The sequence below is a fragment of the Conger conger genome, chromosome 12 (assembly GCF_963514075.1).
Source record: "Conger conger chromosome 12, fConCon1.1, whole genome shotgun sequence".
In the NCBI taxonomy this organism is placed as follows: domain Eukaryota; kingdom Metazoa; phylum Chordata; class Actinopteri; order Anguilliformes; family Congridae; genus Conger; species Conger conger.
Genome location: NC_083771.1, coordinates 35,464,307 through 35,486,533, shown reverse-complemented (window position 1 = coordinate 35,486,533; position 22,227 = coordinate 35,464,307). Strand labels below are relative to the sequence as shown.

Below are 22,227 nucleotides of genomic sequence, written 5' to 3'. Positions count from 1 at the left end.
TCATGTGTATTCAATTGCTTCCTTAGTGCATGTATAAGAAATCTTTCCGTATATCGAGTCTTGATTCTTGGCTTTGAGAGCTATTGGAGTCTGTTATTAGGGTTTGTCAACATGAGGACCAGAGTTGTGCCAATTAAAATCAATTAAGCCATTATGAGGCAGAGAAATAAAAAATAACAGTCAGAGACATAGGCCATATAATATGTTTAGCAAAACAAACTGTTCTTTAAGAAGAAAGAGAGCAGTGGTGTATGTTTGGAATCACGGATTTGCTGTGGGATGAAGCACCATCAAAAAAGTTTGGAGGCATTTGATTGACCTTTTGCAGATTAGATGCTACTGTACTCTTCGTAAATTAATTCTACTGCTTCTACATAGTTATCTACACATTATCAATGAAGGCAAGTGACGCAGCACCTGTGGCAGCCATAAATGCCTGAATATATGCTTATAAGACCCCCACCACCAAGCTTCACAGATGAGTGTGGGGGGGGGGGGGTATTTTTGTTCTTGGGCAGTTACTTTTAGCCTCCAGCATGCTTTGCTCTTGCCATCACTCTGAAAAAAGTCAATCTTTTCTCAGAACTCTGCAATTCTTTTAGATACTTCTTAGCAAACTATAATTTGGCCATCCTGTTTTTGCCGCTAACTAGTGATTTGCATCTTGCAGTGTAGCCTCTGTAGATCTGCTTTTTGAAGTCTTCTGTGCAGAGTCGTGAGTTGAGTGTCTGCACTTTAATCTCATATTCATGGTTTCATTTCAAATCCAATGTGCTGAAGTACAGAGCCAAAAGAACAGAAATTGTACCACTGTCCAAAAACATACAGACCTCACTGCGTGTATTGCCATACATTTAGGTATTTATTTACCCTCATCTACAGCAATTTACATTAAATTGCAGTAAAAGAAACATACATCAATTTCTAGTAGTTGCTGAAATAATTCAGGTGAAGTACTTTGCTCAAATGCCCTACAGTATCATTCCAGCTGACAATTTAACCCACACATTTTGCACTGGACCATTATGCTACAGTCTTCGATCCAACATGGAGTGGTAACATTTTATATTGTGTCTTTGTGAGTACTAAAACTGGGAAGTGTTGATTATTTCTCAGTTGGGTTTATTGGGAGATGAAGGCAAAACTAAACAGCCTGATAGCACATGGTCAGGTAATTTGAGTTGGATCGACCTCTCTTCTCAAAACTCCATTCCTCTTCCTCCACAAGCACCCTTATCTATTTGACAAAATTGACCAATTTCTCTTGGCTGAACTAGGTACCCATAGTTTGATGTTAGGATGATGAAAAAAACTTAAAAATGAGCAAAGAGGTTCACACAAGCTGCCGGATGGACAATAGACAGGTTGATATTCGTTGTATTAGCACATGTTAATGATTCCAGGTAAATAAGCAAGAGATGCTAGTTATTATAAATCCATTTTACAAGGTAGCTAGGTCCAATAATGAAATCAATTGTCCTCCACAAAGCACAGTGAGAGGCAATAATATGGATTACATTGGTCATATGTACATTTATAATCCTTACACCTCTGGCTTGACACCCAGAGTGCTGCTAATGACAGACCTGCAGTTTTTCCACAATATGTCTGAAGATGATGTAATGTACAGTATTTATGGAACAACGATAAGGCACTAAACCAAAGAGTGGATGTGGTTTACATGCTCCTGACTGGCCACGGTCTGGTACACTCCAGGATTTACTGAACAACTGCAGCAGCACCACAATGTGTTCACCATTCTGTCAGAACTCATACAGTCTGCTAGTACAAAGCTCATGAGGCTTGAGATGACAGCTGATGTCATGAGACAAAAGCACCTCTCACACACTGTGTGTAAATCCCATTGCGTCCCCATCTTCTCATTTTGTGTTGAATATTGTGGTGTAACAGGATAACACAATGCCTAAAGTCTATTCTTGGCAGGGAACTAATGTCATCAAAGAGCCGCATTTCTCAGCATGCCGTGAATACAAAAGGTAACACAAATGAGGTTAGAGAATACAAGCCAGTCTTCCTTTAAAGCTCTTTTTACATTGAACTCACTGAGAGGGTACAGCACACGTTGTGCTCATTAAACTTTGAATTGTTTATAGTGTTTTTTTCTGTTGTTTATTCAATCATTTAGCAATCGCAATGAAAATGAAGAGAATCCATTACATATGAGACCTGTTACTACACATCAGGTGAAATGGGAGAAGCAAGGATTAATTAGTTAATTATATTGGGGGATGTTTAGCTGGCCAGGGCAGGAATTTTGGAATTAGCCTCTGAACTCACCATGCCCAACTCTTCACAAAGAGCATCACAGGACCTAAAATAATCAGGGTCAGCTTTTTCCCCTCCATAAGTTATTTGAAAGATAGGCAGGTTAAAACAATATTGTTCTTTATTTTTCCCTAAACAAATGCCTCAGCATTTTGTAGACCATGTACAAACATTAGGTTGAATAAAGTAAAATTGATACAAAAATAAACAACTTTGTCATTTCCCATTTCCTGCAAGAAATGTAAGCTGTCTTTTACAACACCTGTCAGGTTTAAAAAAATGTATATGCCTGTACAGATTTCCTCTTGTCAAAAATTAATCAGTACTTACAATCTTCTGTTTTGTCTTGATTTAGAAAATAATAATATAAACCGGCTCATGGACATAATCAGTGGTGTTTATAAAGAAACCCTTTTTTTTTTTTTTTTTTTTTTTTTTTCAGTCTTTTTGAGTATCAAATATCATAGCGGTTCAAGTCAATGAGACAGGGAATATAATACTATTTGTATATCATCATCACAAACATAGTGTGATATTCTATTTATTTTTAATGCGTCTGGGAGATCATAAGACCAAAACAAAGGTGTTTTTCCCCCTCATTTGTGGTGCAATGCATCTGAATGTATTCTTTGTCTCCACTGAAGTCATATACTGTATGTTTGCAGTACCCCAGCACCATCAAGTGGTCACGTAAAGTGACTACAAAATGAAAGAAAGTGTGGAATTAATGTCCGCAGCCCTCTGATTCTAATTAAGCATGAAGGTTTTCTGAAGGAAAACACATAATGTTTTTAACACACTGCACATTTTCTGCAATATACAAGAACTGGAGTAATAGCAATATGATTAGGTTAGAGTGAGAATACTGCAATCAACAACTTTGATTTACAGCAGAAAAGGGCATCTTATTTGTTTAATATTAAATCAGCAATAGCAAGAGATTTAATAGGCTGATAAACTTGGAGTTTACAATTAGCTGTTACTTGTAAATGGAGGGCACAGGATACCTTAGATTGGAAACTACATTATAGACTAAGGAAGAGATGTTTTTTCTCTTAACTGCATGAATTTTTATTTTTATTTTTCCCTCAGGTGGCATTCAGTTTGTAATTCCTACTTATCTTAATATTTGTTTTTAGGACTGTGTTATGGTCACCGTTTACAGCGTAACTTCAGGGCTATGAGTAAAATATTTTCTTGAGTTATCTGGCAACTGGACTTTCTTCCTGTCTACCCAATATAATTGCTGCTAAGTGCAGATGTCCATGAATGCAGAAGTGATTTCACAACTTATTTAAAAAACAAATGTGACAGACAAAGAAAATGGAGAAAATAAATACAAGAGCTGAGAAACAGGAACAGAAATTTCAAAATAGACCAATAGAGGAAGAAGTTCTGAGGCTTTTAATGAAATGTAAACTTAATGTACATGTGGAGGGGTGACTTGGTTATGACGCCATCTGCAGGCAGACATGGAGCGGTTTAACCGGCATGTATACTCAGAGGTAATTTTATTAGGTAGACCAGTAGACCAACTTGTTAATGCAAATATTGAATCATGTGGCAGCAGCTAAATGCATACAAGCATACAGACGTGGTGAGCTGTTTTTCAGACCAAATTTCAGATAGGGAAGAAATGTGATCTAAGTGACTATGACCGTGGAATGATTTTTGATGCCAGACAGGGTGGTTTGAGTATCTCAGAAACTGCTGATCTCCTGGGGTTTTCATGCACAACAGTCTCTACAGTTTGCAGAAAATGGTGTGGAAAACATCCAGCGAGCAGCAGTACTGCAGACAGAAACGCCCTGTTAATAAGAGAGGTCAGAGGAGAAGGGCCAGAACTTACAGAAATGTGACAGGAACTGACAGGAAGGTGACAGTAAAGCAAAAAACCAAAAAAAGACCAAATGCCGATTGGGTTCATGGGTTTATAATACAAAGCAAATAAGCAAATACAATCTGAAAATGCATATAGGATTGAAAAGAATGCACCATGAGAATGTTCAAATACATATTAGATATTACTCAAAGATACAAAAGAAAATTAAAGAAAATACAGAGTAAAACAGCAGCACCTCCAAGCAGGGTATATTTGCTCAAACGGGATGGCTCATTACATTCATAAAAGGGATAAGACTGCTGTTGGCTCCTTTAAAGTATAACAGTATTATATTCTTATTGTTTCACCATGCACTAAAGCAGTGACACTGCCTAGCCAAGGCCTTTCTGTTGACTGAGTATTTCAAGTGTTGAATTTTATTTATTTATTTTTAACACATTTATAACCACAGGAAATGCTGCATTAGATATGATTAAACCAGCACTGGATTTGACCTTGACTTGAAATAGTTTTGCAGTGAATATTTCAGTGAATTAGCTCCAGTTAGTTCTGCATTAGCACTGCGTGAGCTTAAAATGACAAGGTTTTAACTGTCATTTTTTCCAAAGAGTTTGTTTATAGGGCATTAAATTAATGTGTGAGGTTTTATACAAAGTATAACTAAAAGTTGTATCTGCTTGGAGACATCCAATTGGGTGATAAACTTGACATTTACGATTAGCTGTTAAATGGATGGCACTGGATACCTCAGATTGGACTGGATTATAGACCAAGGATGACATGTTTTTTTCCCCTCATAACTACATTCATAGTTTTTTCCCTCAAGTGCCATTCATTTTGTAATTCCTACTTATTTTAATATTTGTTTTTAGTCCTGTTTTATGTCCACAGTTTACAGAGTAACCTCATGGCTATGAGTAAAAAATTTTGTAGTGTCATCTGACAACTGAACTTCCTTCCTGTCCACCCAATATAATTGCTGATAAGTGCAGAAGACCATATATGCAGAAGTAAATTGCACCATTTGGCACATTCGTATGTCTAAACGGAAAGGAAATAATAATGGAGAAAATAAACTGAAGAGGCAAAAATCTCAAAATAGAGCCATAGAGAAGGATGTTCTAGTGCTTTTTATTAAATGTTCACAAGCTTAAAAACACCAAGGTTTTGTTTACTGCATAATGTTACTTTTCATTGGACAGCAGAAAAGTACAGGAACTTAAGCCAGCCTATCACAATAAGGCCATCAGTCATGAAGAATAACATTCATGTTTATGATTGAAGCAAAGATTATTTTTTACTCTTCTAATCATTGCAATTTAAGTTTATACAGTACACGAAATATAAAATGGGCTACTCCCCTTTGATTATCTGCTCCTTTGTTTGCAATTTAAAACCATTGAGTTCAAAATAATTATGAAAAGAAACTTACAGGTACACTTTATAAACTTACAGGTATGTTTAGATTTACAGCATGGTGATTTTGTACTTTTATCTACAGCATGTGCTCACCCATTGTTCTTGCTACATCATCAGCAATGTTCCAACAAACCAGTTCTATAAACTATACAACAACAGTGCATTTAATGGTAGTGACATACTGTCAGTATGACTGCCAGTTATTTTGTGTCACTTTCTTCTATTCCTGGGTTTTCAAAGCTGCACTTCAGATAAATGTGTGGCCCGTGATGGTTGTTCTCTGGAGCACGATGTGGATTTAGTCACATCCTCGTCGAAAGCATTCTCCAGGATACGTCTAAGAGAAAGCCGAACCTTCTCTTTGAAGTCCTGACCCATGAACACATACAGAATGGGGTTCAGACAGCTGTTCATGTATGCCAGGGAGATTGACAGTGGATCAAGGGACTCCATAACAGCATGATCTAAGTCCCCTCCATACTCTAGTATCAGTCCAACCACATGGTATGGGAGCCAGCACACAAAGAATGCTACAATGACCCCAAGAATGAGCTTCATGGCCTTTTGAGATCGGGCGATTGAACTCACTTTTCTGCCGATAAGCGAATAGCATGCAACAATGATAAAGAGAGGAATCACAAACCCAAACACAAACCTACTGATATAGATCTTTTTGACAAAGGATTCTGTCATGAGGCTGCCATACATACAACGGGTCTTGTCGGTAAATTCACTGAAATCCAATTCTCTATAGATCATGGAGGGTATGCTGAGGAGCAGAGCCGCAATCCATGCAGCTCCGCATAGCAGATAGGCCCAAGAGAGCTTACGGTGATTTTGAGCCCAAACAGGCTTGATGACCAGAGCAAACCGGTCCAGGCTGATCAGAGTCAGTGTGAAGACACTGGCAAACATGTTGAGGATGATGATCGTAGGAATGACTTTGCACAATAGGTTTCCGTAGGGCCAGTGGTACTCCAAAACTAATTCCACAATTGAAAAAGGTATGGACAAACAGCAGAGGAAATCTGCACTCGCTAGATTCAAGAACCAGACAGTGTTGACCGTCCTCTTCATCTTGAACCCTGCTATCCATATGACAAAGGCATTGCCAGGGAGACCCAAGAGACACGTCAGGCTGTAGAATACAAGCGATACACTAGTCATGGAGTGGGTGGCATTGTTTGGATCACTTCCATTTAAATTGTTGAAAAGATAATCATATTCCTCATAATTATTGGTTGATTCTTCAGCCATAGCTCTGCAAAAAGAAAGGAGATGTTTTGAGAATGTGTTCTCACACCTGCCCTGTCTTTTTTATTATTTTAGTAAACAGCAGTATTATTCAAAGTAATACTGTATCTGAAAGTGAAACATGCCATTTCGGTTCTTTAAACTTATTTTATGAAAGTTGTGGAGGATGGGTGCTGAGTCAAATTTGTCATCTATGCTTTTAAGATTCAAGATGCTTGTATGAGTATGTGACAAAGTATGTATATTGAAATGCTGGAGTGACAGAATGTGGAATAAACATAGGTAGTAGTTAACTAATATGTAAATTCAGTCATAGGGGAAGGTACTGTAAAAAAAAATAAGGAGTTGGTAGGTAAAAAATATATACACAAAAAAAAAACCATGTTTGAGCTAGTCTTCAAAGCACACTGATGATGATCACCTTAGGTGGCTATGTCAAATAAGTAAAAATTTAAATAGACTTCAAAAGAATTAAAGTTGCTCTGACGATTACTATGCCATTTACAATGCTGACTAATACTATGCCATATGTACCCTCCTTCTGAATGTTTAGTAACATTGGTAATCAATTACGTAATTTGTCTATGGAGAACTGAAGCATTTCTCACATTTCTAACACAGTAGAAGTGTGATCACTGTCATTGTAAGTGGTGAATGAAGACAAATTACAGCAATATAATGCATCATTGTGCCGATCATAGAAACAACAAATTGTTGTAAAACAGTTTAAGTTCTCTCTACACATTAACATCTTTGCTTCATTTTATATCTTACTGCTGAGTTTCAACAGTGTGGTAAACTTACAAATGAGAAATTAGAAAATATAACTTTAAATATAAAATTGCCCACAAAAAAATAGTAGTATTTAGTAGGACTCACAAAGAATAAGGTCAAACAATTTTTGAACAGTAAATATGTGTAACTCCACATTGTATGAATCAGGTGTATAAAATTGCATTTTTGTATGAATGCCTAAATTCAACTAACTGTTAGAATTAAAATCAAACTTACAAACTTACTTTGTTCTCCTCTTCCCACTTGGCCGTGTGTTCAAAAGGATTTTTTCTCAGAGAAGTGAAAAGAACAGAACAGCTCAGAGAACCCAGGAAGCAGGAAGCAGCCAGCAAAAGGAAATGCATATTAAGCAATGCATAAACAGTGTACATTACAGAACATTTAAAGAGCTGCCAAATAAAAACCGCCAATGAAAATATCCAAATATATGCAAACAGTCAAAAAGAAAAAAGCGCAAGTGTATTGAAACAGGAGTGGTGCAGTGAAAACCTACACTCAACCTGAAACTGAAATCTTCCAAGTTTAAATTCCAGATGCTGTATCTGACAAAAACATTCAACATTGGTATCAACATTGGTATCATTTGGTCATTTAAAGTAGGGGAGACCAGGGAACAACAGCAAATATCAGCCAATCATGTGGCAGCAATAAAAGCATGCCGATGCGGTCAAGAGGTGACTTTGACCATGTAATGACATTTGGTGCCAGAAAGGGTGATTTGAGTGTCTCAGAAACTGCTCGATCTCCTGGGATTTTCAAACACAACAGTCTCTAATTTGCAGACAGGAAGGTGACAGTAATGCAAATAACTACACATTACAACAGTGGTATGCAGAAGAGCATCTCTGAACACACAGAATGTCAAACCTTTAATTGGGTAGGCTACAGCAGCAGAAGACTTAAGTCTAAAAAATAAGTCTAATAAATACCTAATAATGTGTTTACTGGGTGTATACACATAATAGAGCAAATATTTGTCATCCAGAAAGAAGATACATGTCTTTGCTATGACTATAGGCCATTGGTAGTTACAGTGCTCAGCGTAAATGAGTACACCCCCTTCGAAAAGTAACATTTTAAACAATATCTCAATGAACACAAAAACAATTTCCAAAATGTTGACAAGACTAAGTTTTATTTAACATCTGTTTAACTTATAACATGAAAGTAAGGTTAATAATATAACTTAGAGAACAACATTTTCAGTTTTACTCAAATTAGGGTGATGCAAAAATGAATAAACCCCACTGAAAGTCTCTGGAGCAAAGCTAAATTTTAGACTACAAATGTCTAATTTAACAATAATAAACCACAGGTGAGTCTCATTATTCATTACACAGGTGTCCAGCAGACTGTTGACTATAAAAGGGTGTTACTTCCCTTCCCATTTCATGTTGTTAGCAATGGCACCACATGGAAGAGAAATGTCGAGAGACCTGAGAAAGAAAATAATTTATTTAGACCGCAAAGGTGAAGGCTACAAAAAGATCAGCAAAGCTTTACTTATCAGTCAGAATACTATAGCAAAAGTGATACAAAAATTTTAAAAAGATGGAACTGCAACCATCTCACAGAGACATCTAGGCCGTCCATGGAAGTTACCACCTCGACAGCAGCGTCTTCTAATGAGAAGGGTCGAAGAAAATCGGCATGCAATTCACTGCAGTTATCTAAGGAAGTAGAAAGCCAAACTGGGGTGACTATTTCTCGTGACACAATACAGCGTACACTGCAGAGGAATGGCATGCGTGGGTGCCGTCCACGAAGGAAGCCTCTCCTAAAGCCCAGGCACAAAAAAGCCCGCCTAGAGTTTGCCAGGGCCAATTCTGACAAAGATGAAGACTACTGGGACTCTATACTATGGAGTGATGAGACCAAGATGAATGTTTTTGGAACTGATGGCTTCAAAACTGTATGGCCTCGCAAAGGTGAGGAATACAAAGAAAAATGCATGGTGCCTACAGTGAAACATGGTGGTGGCAGTGTCCTTATGTGGGGTTGCATGAGTGCTGCTGGTGTCGGGGAGCTGCATTTCACTCATGGCATCATGAATTCACAGATGTATTGCTCTATACTGAAAGAGAAGATGCTACCATCACTCCGTGCCCTTGGTCGTCACGCACTTTTCCAACATGACAAGGATCCTAAACACACATCTAAGGCCACTGTTGGATTTCTGAAGAAGAACAGGGTGAAAGTGATTCAGTGGCCAAGTATGTCTCCTGATCTGAACCCAATTGAACACCTGTGGGGAATTCTGAAGAGACATGTTGAGCATCACTCTCCATCCAGCATCCAGTCTCTAAAAGAGGTCATTCTTGAAGAATGGAAAAAGATCAATGTAGCAAAATGTTGTCAACTTGTTCATTCCATGCCTAGAAGACTTGGTGCTGTCATTAAAAATCATGGGGGCCATACAAAGTACTAGATGTAGTAGTTTCTGTTGTGGGGTGTACTCATTTTTGCATCGCCCTTATTTGAGTAAAACTGAAAAATGTGGAATCTAAGTTATATTATTAACCTTACTTTCATGTTATAAGTTAAACAGATGTTATATTAAACTTGGTCTTGTCAACATTTTGGAAATTGTTTTTGTGTTCATTGAGATATTGTTTAAAATGTTACTTTTCAAAGGGGGTGTACTCATTTACGCTGAGCACTGTATAAGACATTACTGCCGATTACAGTCCAGTCGAAAGGAGCAGGAGTGCAATAGACTATGGGGGAAGTTGAAACTGTTTTCCGACATTTCGGATGCTGACTGGAAAAATCCAAGTCAAAGGTTGGTGAAACCATTTCTTACCATTTACATTTTTCATTTGATAATTATCCTGTAGGAATGGTCTGCATTTTGTCTAAACAAACCGCATATAGCAACATTAATATGTAATTAATGCCTGGGATGAAATGGAGCGAATGCTAAATAGGACCAAATAAGTGGAATATGAGTACACATGGAATATACAATGTTACATTAAAAGTTATTGTGGCTAATTGCTATAATAATGGGTGACTTTTGCTCAGGCGGTAAGAGCAGTCATCTGGCAGTCGGAGGGTTGCCAGTTCTAAGCCACCATGGGTGTGTCCCTGAGCAAGACACTTAACCAAATTGCTCCTGACGAGCTGGTTGGTGCCTGGCATGGCAGCCACTTGGCATTGGTGTGTGAGTGTGTGTATGAATGGCTGAATGAGAAGCATCAATTGTACAGCTCTTTGGATAAATTCCAACCATTTACCATAATAGGGGGCATGTTGGAACACAGCATGTGGTGCTAGTAACGTGCAAAAACAATACGGTCTTATAACTCACAAGAAAATGATTTAAATTAAAGGTACAATAGGTCATTTTGGACTACTAACGGTCAAGAGAGGAACTGCAGCAATAAGCACCCTCAAAGTTGACAGTGACAAACGCGACAGAGCCTGCCGTCTTTTCGTAGTGTTCTAGTAAGAAAATGAACAGGTGACTTCAGTGTGCTGCACAACACTATTTATGTGTTTTGTCTTTTTGAAGTTTTCACTTTAGCTAACCAACTATATTATGAACAAGCAACTTATTTGGCTATGGCACTAAAGCTGGCTATATAACTAACGATGCAAACGATGCAGAGGTTTAGCTAAACATTACATTACATTAATGGCATTTGGCAGACGCCCTTATCCAGAGCGAGGTACAGTTGATTAGACTAAACAGGAGACAATTCACTCGTGGAGCAATGCAGGGTTAAGGGCCTTGCTCAAGGGCCCAATGGCTGTGCGGATCTTATTGTGGCTACACCGGGGTTCGAACCACCAACCTTGCATGTGCCAGTCATGTACCTTAACCACTACGCTACAGGCCACCCGGTTTAGCTAAACATGCATGATTCAACACGTAAAGAGATAAAAGGAATGTGTAGCTGCCCAAATTGCACTCCAGACAAGCTATCACTGAAACTCTGTATACTACAGCTTATTATCCAAGTGAAGAATACATATCCATCCATCCATTATCTTAACCCACTAATCCTGAACTGGGTCACAGGGGGGCTGGAGCCTATCCCTGCATACATTTGGCAAAAGGCAGGAATACACCATGGACAGGTCACCAGGCACACACCATTCACTCACACACTCATACCCAAGGGCAATTTAGACTCTCCAATCAGCCTAACCTGGTCAGTCTTTGGACTGTGGGAGGAAAGCCACACGAACACGGGGAGAACATGCAAACTCCACACAGAGACGCCCCTGCCGACCGGGATTCAAACCCAGGACCTTGCTGTGAGGTGGCAATGCTACCCATTGCACCATCTGTGCTACTCACTGCACCATTAGTTAGCTTGCTAACTTTACAAATATCCACCTGAGACACAATGCATGTGCAACAATGCTTGCTACTATGTTTGTATTGTTCATATTGATATTGGTTAATTCGTCAAACCATCTATGGCTAATTTGCTTTCTGATACCAAGAGCGAACTGGTGATAGCTTGTCTGGAGTGCAATTTGGGCAGCTACACGCAAACAATCTGAATAATCCCCCACGCCATTGGCTGTGGCAATTAGAACCATTTTTCAACCAATGAGCGTGAATTATTGTACAGCTGTGCAGAGTGATGGCCCGTCAACAGTATATTTTGAAACCAGAATTTAAGGACTACAAACGCAGGCAGAGGGTGAGTCTTTTTCAGCAATATGAAGGGATTTAAAATGTTTTAACACAGAAATCTTACCAATTGTCCCTTTAAGTATATTTGGAATCTGTTGCTAAAACACTTATAACTCCTTAAGTTTTCAAATCGCCCTGCCACTCACACACTATAATCGATTGCTATAATACTGAGGTGAAAACAAACCCTTAATTCTTGTGCAAATGCATCTACGCAAAATCATGTTTCAACATTACATTACATTACATTAATGGCATTTGGCAGATGCTCTTATCCAGAGCGACGTACAATAACCAGGGATAAGTGCGCTGAATGACTAGAGGGAAGTACAATTTCAACTGCTACCTGTACAACAAAGATAAGGACCAGGGCCTATTTGAATTTATTTTTTATTATTTTATTTTTTATAAACAAATAAACAAACAAACAACAAAGCAAAAGTGACCAAACTTAACTATCCAAACACTGCTTACCTAGCCAACTAAAAATACCGATACACAAAGTAAATCACAGAAAGAGAACAATTAAGGTTCACAGGGAGGTAGGGAGGGACGGGGAGAGGTGCTGCTTGAAGAGGTGAGTCTTCAGTTTGCGCTTGAAGGTGGGGAGAGATTCTACAGTTCTGACCTCAACGGGGAGTTCATTCCACCACCGTGGAGCCAGAACAGACACTGCCCCGTGTTAGTTTGTGCCCCGGTCTCCCCTATGATAGAAAGAAGGCACTGTGGTCAAATTAAAATTTCAGTCAGATACAGCATCAGTATATTTGGCGTTGAAACAGAGATGCATAAAAGGAGATGCGCATCATACCCACGGTGAAATTTAGTGGTGGGTCAGTGATGTTTTGGGGCTGTTTTAATTCCAGAGGTCATGGGGCACTGGTTAAAATCAATGGTATAATGGATACCACCAAGTATCAGGCAATTCTGTCTTTCCTCTACCACACGACTGAGATTTGACTTTCCAGCAAGAAAAGGACCCAAGCATACCAAAAGAATCCATGTTGTTATCTTTTCAGAGGTATGTACACCAAGCATTGAAACCAGGGGTGCAAATAATTACGTAACTTTGATTATGGTGAAATCAATTTTTCATTAAATTAATGTTTGATTTTGGTTTGCTCCATTGAAACATTAATAAAGTACGCATTTTGAGATCGTCGGTAATCATATTTGTTCGGCTCTATAGTCCACAATTCTAGGCTGACAATCCAGCGAAAGCAGTAACATTTACAATAATTGATATTGTAAATGTTATATGGTGTATTGCCGTTCTTCACTTCAACAGAAAATTTGCAGCTGCACAAGATCACAAGGAAACAATGGGAAGCTCTTGCCCCTCCCTCAGCCTAGTACACTTGAGCGACCTGTCATAGTGTGAACACAGGTGTAGGTACATTTGTTGAATCCGACACCGCACACTCGTGCAATCCCTTTTTTTCAAATGTTCTTGCATGAGGCCCAGCCCAGTACCTAAGGACCACTGGCAGAAAACACCCCCAAAACATTAATGACCCACATACATATTTGACTGAAGGCATGAGGTGCTTCTCCTTGAATGCATTCCTCTTTTGCTGGTGATGTTTATGGTCAGTTAAATTTTGGTCTCATCTGACCATAGCACTCTCTTCCAGTCAGTACAGTAATTCCAATGATGTTTAGCAAACTCCAGGTTGTCTCTTGTGCTCAATAAGGGCTTTCTTCATGAAACCCTTCCAAAGAGTTAGTCACTATGGAGGTGGCATTTTATGGTTGTTTTTGAGACTTCATAACGCCAAGATGACCCCAAGATGCAATTCTTGAACTGTGATCCTTTGGTTCTGTATTGCCTCCCTCATCATCTTCTTCACCATCTGTGGGGGACAATACCCACTTTCATCCACCTCCTGGAATGTTTGTATGCATTCCATACGTTGTAATAATTTTGTTATTATTGCCCTTACAAGTGTTATGTTGAACTGTTTCCGTATATTTTGTACTCATTACCAGACGGCCAATTAGTATCAGTTTCTATGTTACGATGTTATCATTTATATACCCTAGTGAAATGAATGGAATGATGCAATATAGTTAACTTAAACTTAAAATAAACTTAAACATAAATTGCCAATAAAATGTTACTTGATTGATTTTAATTAAGAATAAAATCAATATTTAGGGGTGCATAACATTTTGATATGGTTTTCTGAAAGAAATTAGACTACTTAATAAAAATATATAGCTGGGAGAAAGGGGACCCATATATGGACATGAAGCCCAGTTTGGCCACTCGGTCACAAATCACGCTCTGAAAGGGTGGGGAGGGGGCATGATGTATGATGCAAAGAAGGAAATGATTTATTATAAAATTTGGCATTAAACCACAAAAAACATAGTATTGCACAAAAAGTCTTAGTGTTTATTATGCCACTTTACAGTTTGTAGTTTGAAACATTTCTTAAATATCCATCCATTCACTTTATTTCATGAAAAAAACATGAACTTAGTTATTGGCATACTGTATTTCCATTTTTGGCAGTACAAGACTGATCATATGCTACAACAATGCGTGATTAAAGGAAAATGGAACATTAGTTTTTCTTTTTTTAAACTCAGACCAACACTAAAGCCTACAGTAATTTAATGAATGTTCATTTAGTCCTTCTGAGACCCATTAAAAGAGCAGCCATCGCACACCAATTAACAGAATATACAAGTTAACAGTTTAGCAAACAGTCTACCTTATGATAAAGTCTATGTTCATAGTAAAATAACTCCATTCAAGGGATTCAGAGGTTACACTCAATTCCTTATTTTCAGCACACATAAGTGTGAACTGTTATACTACACCTACCTATAAACATCATGTGACCACAGAAATTATCATTGTTACTTCAAGAAACCAGCAAAAATGGTTCATGCAAGAGCTTAAGGGGAATGTTTAAAATGTTTTTCAGCAATAAAAATTGTTTTATTCTAATGATCTAATACAGATTCATAATTTCTTTAAAAATCAAGGACCAGTTTCACAGACAAAGATTAAGCTTAGTCCTGGATTAAATATATTTTTGTATTTCTAATCTCTATTAAACTTTTTGTTTGGTCAAAAACTACAGTAGGCTGAAACTGTGTCAGTTAAACTGGCCCCATATGTATTAGTAGTTAAGTAAATTAAGTGTTCTTATATCCCAAATTTGTCATTTAGGTGATTATCTTTGTCAAGTCAAGCAAGACACAGGATCACAAGAGGGATTTAAATTAAATACATACATAGTCAATCTATACAGTACAAATACACTTACAATCACCTTCAAACATATCTCCTCCTGATAACCAAGTGTGCCAGCCACATTTATACCAGCAAAGATACTGTGCCTTAAATAAGGCTTTGACAGTAATGCTAAAAAATTATAAAATAAAATATATATTTACATGCTGTCTTTTCTCCACAGTCAACAATGTAGTTGTAACAAGGTATACATTAGTGATCATATCCTTAATCATCTTCCTTTGAAAAAGAAGTTGAAATTTGTGATTTTAAAAAAGTGAATGTGGGATAATCAATAAAGGCATCTGGATTTTCCAATTGGCCTTCAAACAGAAGTCACAATGTATGATCCACTGGGTTCAGCACTTTCTCCTTTGGAGTCTCTTTTCTTTGAGCTGCTGGTCACAGGTGTCGGGATCTGAGAAGGCCGAGCAGTGATGCCGTCTGCACTACTCTTTCTGGGACTTGGGTTGTAATTGAAAGGGGTCACCCTTGCAGCAACAGCACCACTGGGGGAACTATGCTTACTGGAATTTGAGGAGCTAAAAGGAGTGCGTTCAGAAACTGGAATTTCATGAATCTCTGAAGTGGTATTCTGACTACTCAATACAGGCTTAACATCAACTCCTTTGTTATCAAGAGCCTCACTTCTGAGCAAATTCAAATTGTTTTCTGAAACAAGAGTGCAAGCAGTTGTCAAACAATTCTCATTCACTTTGGATTGTTTGTGTTGGGATTCTTTCACATCCAGATCTGCAGCAGGTACTTTGTCAATCACAGAGCCAATGACTGGGGGTGTGTTGCTTGTTGGAGATTTTCCAGAACGGGGGTTGTTTATAGGACAGTCCTCAATTCTCACCCACACATCCTCAGTCTTGGACATTACAGGGATCATCTGATGGAGCACTGGTTTTGAATCTGCATCACTGGATGAATCCTGTGGTTCATGAGCAATTTCATTCTCCTTTACTTTCCGCCATGTTCCCTTTAAAGGGGGGTGCACAGTTTTTTCAGGGGGACTCAATGTTTGCCTCTCATCTTCACTTCTTGCTTTTTCACTTGACTCTGAAGAAGCTGAAAGGATGGATGAGGAGCTCCCTGTTCTTTTCCAAGTGCCAACTCTTGGCAGAGAAGAAGAAATCTTACTATTCTCACGTTTCCATGTCCCAGACCTGTTAACTGGGGGTCTGGACGGGCTTTCAGAATGAGACCGTGCAATGTCATGTTTTCTTTGAGACCTCCCATCCCCATTTTCAGAAGAACTTTGACTTTGAGAGGACTTCTTCCAGCAGTTACCTTGGTCAGGCAAAGTTAATGACATATCTGGCAAAGATGGACTTGACACTGGTGTCTGCAATTGGGATTGATTGGGAGATAAGGGCCTTGATGAGGGAGACAAAGATTCTAATGAAGCAGACTCTTCCAATTTTCTCTTTAGTGTTGGACTCGGAGCTTCTTTAATGAAAGTTGACTGACGAACTAAGGCAGGTTTCTCTGAACGGTCAGACTCACTTCCACTAGACTTTGAGGAAGACATCCTTGATAATTCTGCTCTTTTAGAAGAACTTGTGGCTCCAGACAGATTGAGACCTTTAGAAGCAGACTCACTCCTTGGGATCCCACTTGTACTTCTTGGCAAACCACTTTGCTTAGTTGGATTTTGTTGACCCAAGTGTCTCCCTGTCGAAGTGTATGGCATTCTTCCTGACCCTGAAGATTTTGTTGAAGATGCGCTTGGTGAAGATGTTCGGGGCAACTGAGATAACTTGTTAGATGGACTGATACCACTTCTTCCAGGTGAAACTGAGGTACGACCTGGAGATTGCATAGGTCTGGTTAAAGGTTGTTGAGCAGGTCTAGAAGGTGTGGAGTCTCTTGAGCCAGATCTAGAAGAGGCTTTGCTTGATCCTCCTTGAGAACTTGGCTGCCTACTTGTAGGGCATGGATCTGATTTAACAGGTGTTTTCATGTTACGAGGTGAATTGCAAGAGTTTTGCCCTTGCATAGTTTTTGAGGCAGCACCTCTAGGTGGTGTCTTTTTGGGAACTGGACTAATGCTGGGCGAACTGCTTCTAACACCTGGAACATGAGTAACTGTCCTTCCACGAGAGATCATGGAAACTTGAGCTTGCCTCTGCTGAGAAGAGGCACTGTCAATGTTTGTCCGTGGCTTTCCCGTTATAAGACTTTTATAAACTTTCTTCCCCCCTTTCAGACTTTTAACTTCATCTTCTTTCTTCTTTGACTCCAAAGTGCTCCTTTCCCCTGGCTTCAATATTCTGGGCCCTCTGGAAGATACATTTTCTTCTTGATCCTCAGTAAGATGAAAAGGAGATCCTATCGAAATACCAGACTTTAAAGACAAGATTGAATCCGAATCTGAAGAGCCTTGTCTTGAAAGGCTAGCAGCTGCTTGGTGCAAACTACTCACTATAGAATTGGCACCTTCTTGAATAGCCTTCCAATCAAAAGATTCTGAATCCGGTGAAAGGGCTTGTTCTGAAATAGGACTGTGTGTGTCAGTGAGATCCTGTATTAGATCAGGCTCTTCAGCCAAAATGCCACCCATACTACCATCATCCATTCCATTGTCATCTCCTTTATTTTTAAGTTTCTTCTTTTTTGGCATTGCAGAGCTAATGCATTCTTGCAAAAGATCATCTTCTGAATCAATGCTAAGAGAACTAAGTGAACTATTTCTAGAAAAACAGACAGGGGTATCCTCAACATGAAAGGCCTTTGGGGCATAACCAGAGGCTTGAGGTTTAGGTGTTTCCATAGGACTTGCATTTTCTTTCTGATGGATGTCTTTGTTGTTATTTTCTTGGTCAATGTCACTCAATGAACTAAGGGATGAATTTCTAGAAAAACACACTGGTGTGTCTTCAATGGAAAAGTTTTGCTTCTCGTCAGTGATGGCTCCTGCATTTTCTTTGGGCGCCTGTGGCATACATCCTTGTTTCTGTAGCTGTTTTGAAGGAACCGACGGGAATGTATGTCCATTATTGGCACCAGTGTTTTGAACAGGCTGCCCACCACCACTTTTTGTTTGAGTTTTCCCATGGTCTTTTTCTTTTCGGAGTTCAGCTTTTTCTTTTGAGAAATCAAGATCATCATCTTCAAAGTCTAATGAGCTTAAGGAATCGTTACGGGAAAAGCAATAGGGAGTGCCCTCTATTGGTGTGTAATGGTGGGGTGAATCAAAAGTTAAACCAGGGCGCACTCTCTCATTGATATTTTGAGGCTTATCTGAAACCTTTCTGGATACATTTTGTTGTCGTTTTTTGGCATCCTTGTTTTTATCAGGGCAGGATACCCCAGAGGCAAAACTACTTGCAGGCTCTGGCCGCTTAATCATCCTTGCTCTATATTCACTGCTTTGTGGCATTGGCTTAACAGGGGATGTAGGCTTCTTCTTTTCAATTTCTTGTTGGACAAGATTACCGGGAGATGTAGGTGGGTGCTGCACTTGGTCAGTCATCTTAGTCACTCTAAAAGGCTTGTAAGTTTTGCCTTTTGGCATAGCAGAACTGATGCACTCTGCAAGAATATCATCCCCTTCATTTTTCTCATCCAATGCAGACATTCTTGCAGTGGGACTTCTCCCCAAATCCTTGCCTTGTGCGCTTTTGCCCTCTGGAAAGGTGTCCCTCCTTTGAATAGAGTTATCAGCACCTGGAGCCAGGTTTTCAACATTTTCCAACTCATTAGGAGGAGAATCAATAGTAAGATCACTGAGAGACGTTGCAGTTGAAAAATTAATGGGGGTTCCCTCAACACAATATATTCTTGGCATGTCCTCCCCATGGGTAAAGCTGACATGTTTCTGGGGCTGTCCTCGGTTTTGTGAAGGAGGCAATTTATAAACAGGAAGCTGACTAGGTTTACGGGCCACGGGCGGAGGTATTCGTGAAATGGACGAAGGAGACTTTTTTGGTTTTCTAGAGGACTTTGTAGGCATAGCGGAGTTTATGCAGGCTTCTAGTATTTCATTATCATCATCATCAGAATCATCTAGTATGTCTTTTTCTGGATCACTGGATAACTTGGTCAATTCTTGACTCTTGATTTCATTAGTGTCATCTTTCTCAGGCTCACCCTCATTTCCAAGATCATCTTCTTGAACTGGTGGCATAACTTGAAGCTCGATATCTTTTGGAATGAAAGGTTCATCAAGGCTGAGTGCACTTAAGCTTGAAGCACAAGAGAATCCATCGGGGGTACTTTCAGTGGCAAAATGTAACAGTGTGTCATTATCTGGAAGTACTTGGACCTTCTGAACAGCAGAATTCACATCTGAATGTCTTGGTGCCAAGGCTCTCTTTTCATTGTGAGGCAGCACCTTTGTTTTATGCTTCATTTGGGATTGAAGTGGAGGTGGTGGAGTTTTGCTTCTGCTTGGAGGCATTGTTTGCCCAGGGCTGTCGGGAAGGTCACTTGGACTAATGATTCCACTGACCATACCACTAAACGGTTCACTCTGTACTGAACTTGCAATGGAGTGACTCTCAAAACTGTCAAGGGAGCTCACTGATGTGCATCTGCTGAACATGAGAGGTGTCTCTTGGACATAATGTTCTGGAGGACTTTTAGGAGTCTGTGCACCACTTTTGGATGGGGATTTGGCACCAGATGAAAATTCAACAGCTTTGTGTCTTGAACAATCTGCAATGGAACCCTGGTTTCTCTGTGGCTTCATTCGAATGTACTGAGTATTTGTCTGGTTCTTATTCATGCGCTGATTTGCAACAGTGTCAGTAGACTCTTTATCACAAATTGGCAGAGTTGGATAGTTATTTACAGTGTTTATGGATTGATCACAGCCTTCAATTTCATCTTCCTCAGACGATAAAGAGGATAAGGAACTGCCTCGAGAGAAGCAGATTGGTGTGCCTTCAACACAGTATGTCTGTAGTGTTTCTTGATTAATGGAAGGAGCCTTACATGTCGATGTCTTCGGGAGCATCCCAGTTGGCCCGGACTGTCTCTGAGCTGATGCTGGTTGAAGCTGCTTTTGTCTATTGGAACTCTTTTGTGAGGTTATGGAAGGTGTGGCACCAATCTGGTTCAGATGATCTTTTGCAGAAGTTTTAGAAGGTGACTTTGAATGGCTGAACATGGCCTTTTTCGCAGGGCTTTCAGAATATTTCAAGCTGTAGTCAATAGGCTGTTCGACATGGTGTTCCTCACTGTATTTGATGCTGTAATTTGTTGGCCGGTCCTCATCATGTTGCTCCTCTTCGGAGTATGTCTCACTGTAATTAGTTGGCTTTTCATCACCATAATCCTCAACAGCGCACGTAGTCTGGTTAGCATTTTTAGTAGTCCCATGGCTAGAACTACCTCGACTTTGCTCGGAGCAATTGGAACTCCTTGATCTGAACCCTCCGCAAAGCTCAGGCTGCACGAACCTAGGTTGGTATTTATTGTGTTTTTCCTCAGCATCACTATTGCTTTCGGTGTACATTGGATATCCTGGGCTTTGAGATTGTGCAGGTTTCTGATCTGACCTTTTGATGTCATCCTCAAGATGTTTAGGTCGTGCCCACCTTTCATTCTGACTGGGACTCTGCCGACCAGAATTCAGCTGTTCATCAGAGTACTTCAAGCTGTAATTTATTGGTGTATCCAGATCACCATCATCATCTTCCATATGATTGGCACTGTGTATTTTGTGGGCCAGATCAGCAGGATATTTCCGATAAATGCAACATTTCCCTTCATCTTCAGAGTAGGAGTCAATTGAGGGTTTCATCTGACCTCTTTTGCCATAGCCATCATTGCTGTTAACACTGTTCAGACTGTCATTTGAGGCCCTGTATTCCATTTTTGGCATTGGGCACTTTCTGTTAGGGTGCTCGGTCTTGCTGAAGTTAAACACATTTGAATGAGCGTGTGCAACAGTAGTACGCCTAACACCACTTATTTCATCCTCTGCACAATGCTTTCCTTGTTGCGTTGTTCCACCATTTCCGTCATCTTGGCTTATGTGCATGATTTGCACTTCTTCCATTACCTTGGTAATCTGTGCTGCAGTTGTTATCTGCTTCCCCATTCTTTTGGAGGGGTCATCTGAGGGATGGAACCCCCCAGGTACCCCAGCTCTCCTGTCCCTGTCAAGACTCCGGTCTTTTTCAACCCTGAAACTTTCTCTGGATGAGCTAGAGAGCACTGGAGTGTTCACGTAAGGAGAGAGGACAGTCAAGTTGTTTGAATTAAAGCTCTCTGCCCTACAGACACCATCATCATTGTGACGACCAGGCTCTAGAACATACTCACTGTATATGTTCTGTTTGTGTCTTGGCTTGCTCCGATGTTGAGCTTTTGGGCTCAAATTGTCAATGTTGTCAAATGTCTCTGACAGATGCTGTGCATCTAGTTCCTCAATTAAAGCCTTTTGTTTCCTGACATGGAGAGATGGTAAACTGGACCCTGGGGACATGATGTTAGCATCCTTGAATTTAGCAGGTCTATTAGCCATGAGGTTCCTTAAAGCTGCTGCACTGCCCATTGCTATCATTTTGTGCTTTGAGTGAATGAGGTTCTTCAACATGCTAATGGCTCCCATTTCCCACAAGCTTTCCTGGTCTTTTGTATTCCGAGCTGAAAGGTTCCAGAGAGTTCCACATGCATTGCTGACAATTGTCAAGCTGTGAGACTTCAGGTGCTGAAGGAGGGTCTGGAGACAATTGTTCTCTCTTAATATTTGCCTGGAGAAACAAGAAATTCACT

General features: G+C 39.7%; 2 protein-coding genes across 3 annotated transcripts in view; both read right to left on the bottom strand.

Moving 5' to 3' along the window:
- Positions 1–5,238: 5,238 nt before the first annotated feature.
- c3ar1 (C3a anaphylatoxin chemotactic receptor) lies at positions 5,239–7,901 on the bottom strand. Of its 2 annotated transcripts, none has more exons than XM_061263755.1 (2): positions 7,822–7,901; positions 5,239–6,809 (listed from the first exon to the last, which is right to left on the bottom strand). In XM_061263755.1, the coding sequence occupies exon 2, from the start codon at positions 6,803–6,805 to the stop codon at positions 5,783–5,785; it is 1,023 nt and encodes a 340-aa protein (XP_061119739.1). In that variant the 5' UTR covers positions 6,806–6,809; positions 7,822–7,901; the 3' UTR covers positions 5,239–5,782. The 2 variants fall into 2 exon arrangements, with proteins under 2 accessions (XP_061119739.1, XP_061119738.1); XM_061263754.1 differs by having other exon boundaries at positions 7,814–7,864.
- A 6,724-nt stretch (positions 7,902–14,625) lies between these two features.
- Positions 14,626–22,227, bottom strand: part of apc (APC regulator of WNT signaling pathway) — a 41,085-nt gene continuing 33,483 nt past the window's right edge. Inside the window, exon 16 of the mRNA XM_061262639.1 lies at positions 14,626–22,205. Within this exon, the coding sequence (XP_061118623.1) occupies positions 15,821–22,205 (6,385 nt within the window). The 3' untranslated portion in view covers positions 14,626–15,820. The remainder of the gene's footprint in view (positions 22,206–22,227) is intronic.

Excerpts from the sequence above, each read along its gene's own strand:
- c3ar1 (XM_061263755.1), bottom strand. The coding sequence starts at position 6,805 with ATGGCTGAAGAATCAACCAATAATTATGAGGAATATGATTATCTTTTC.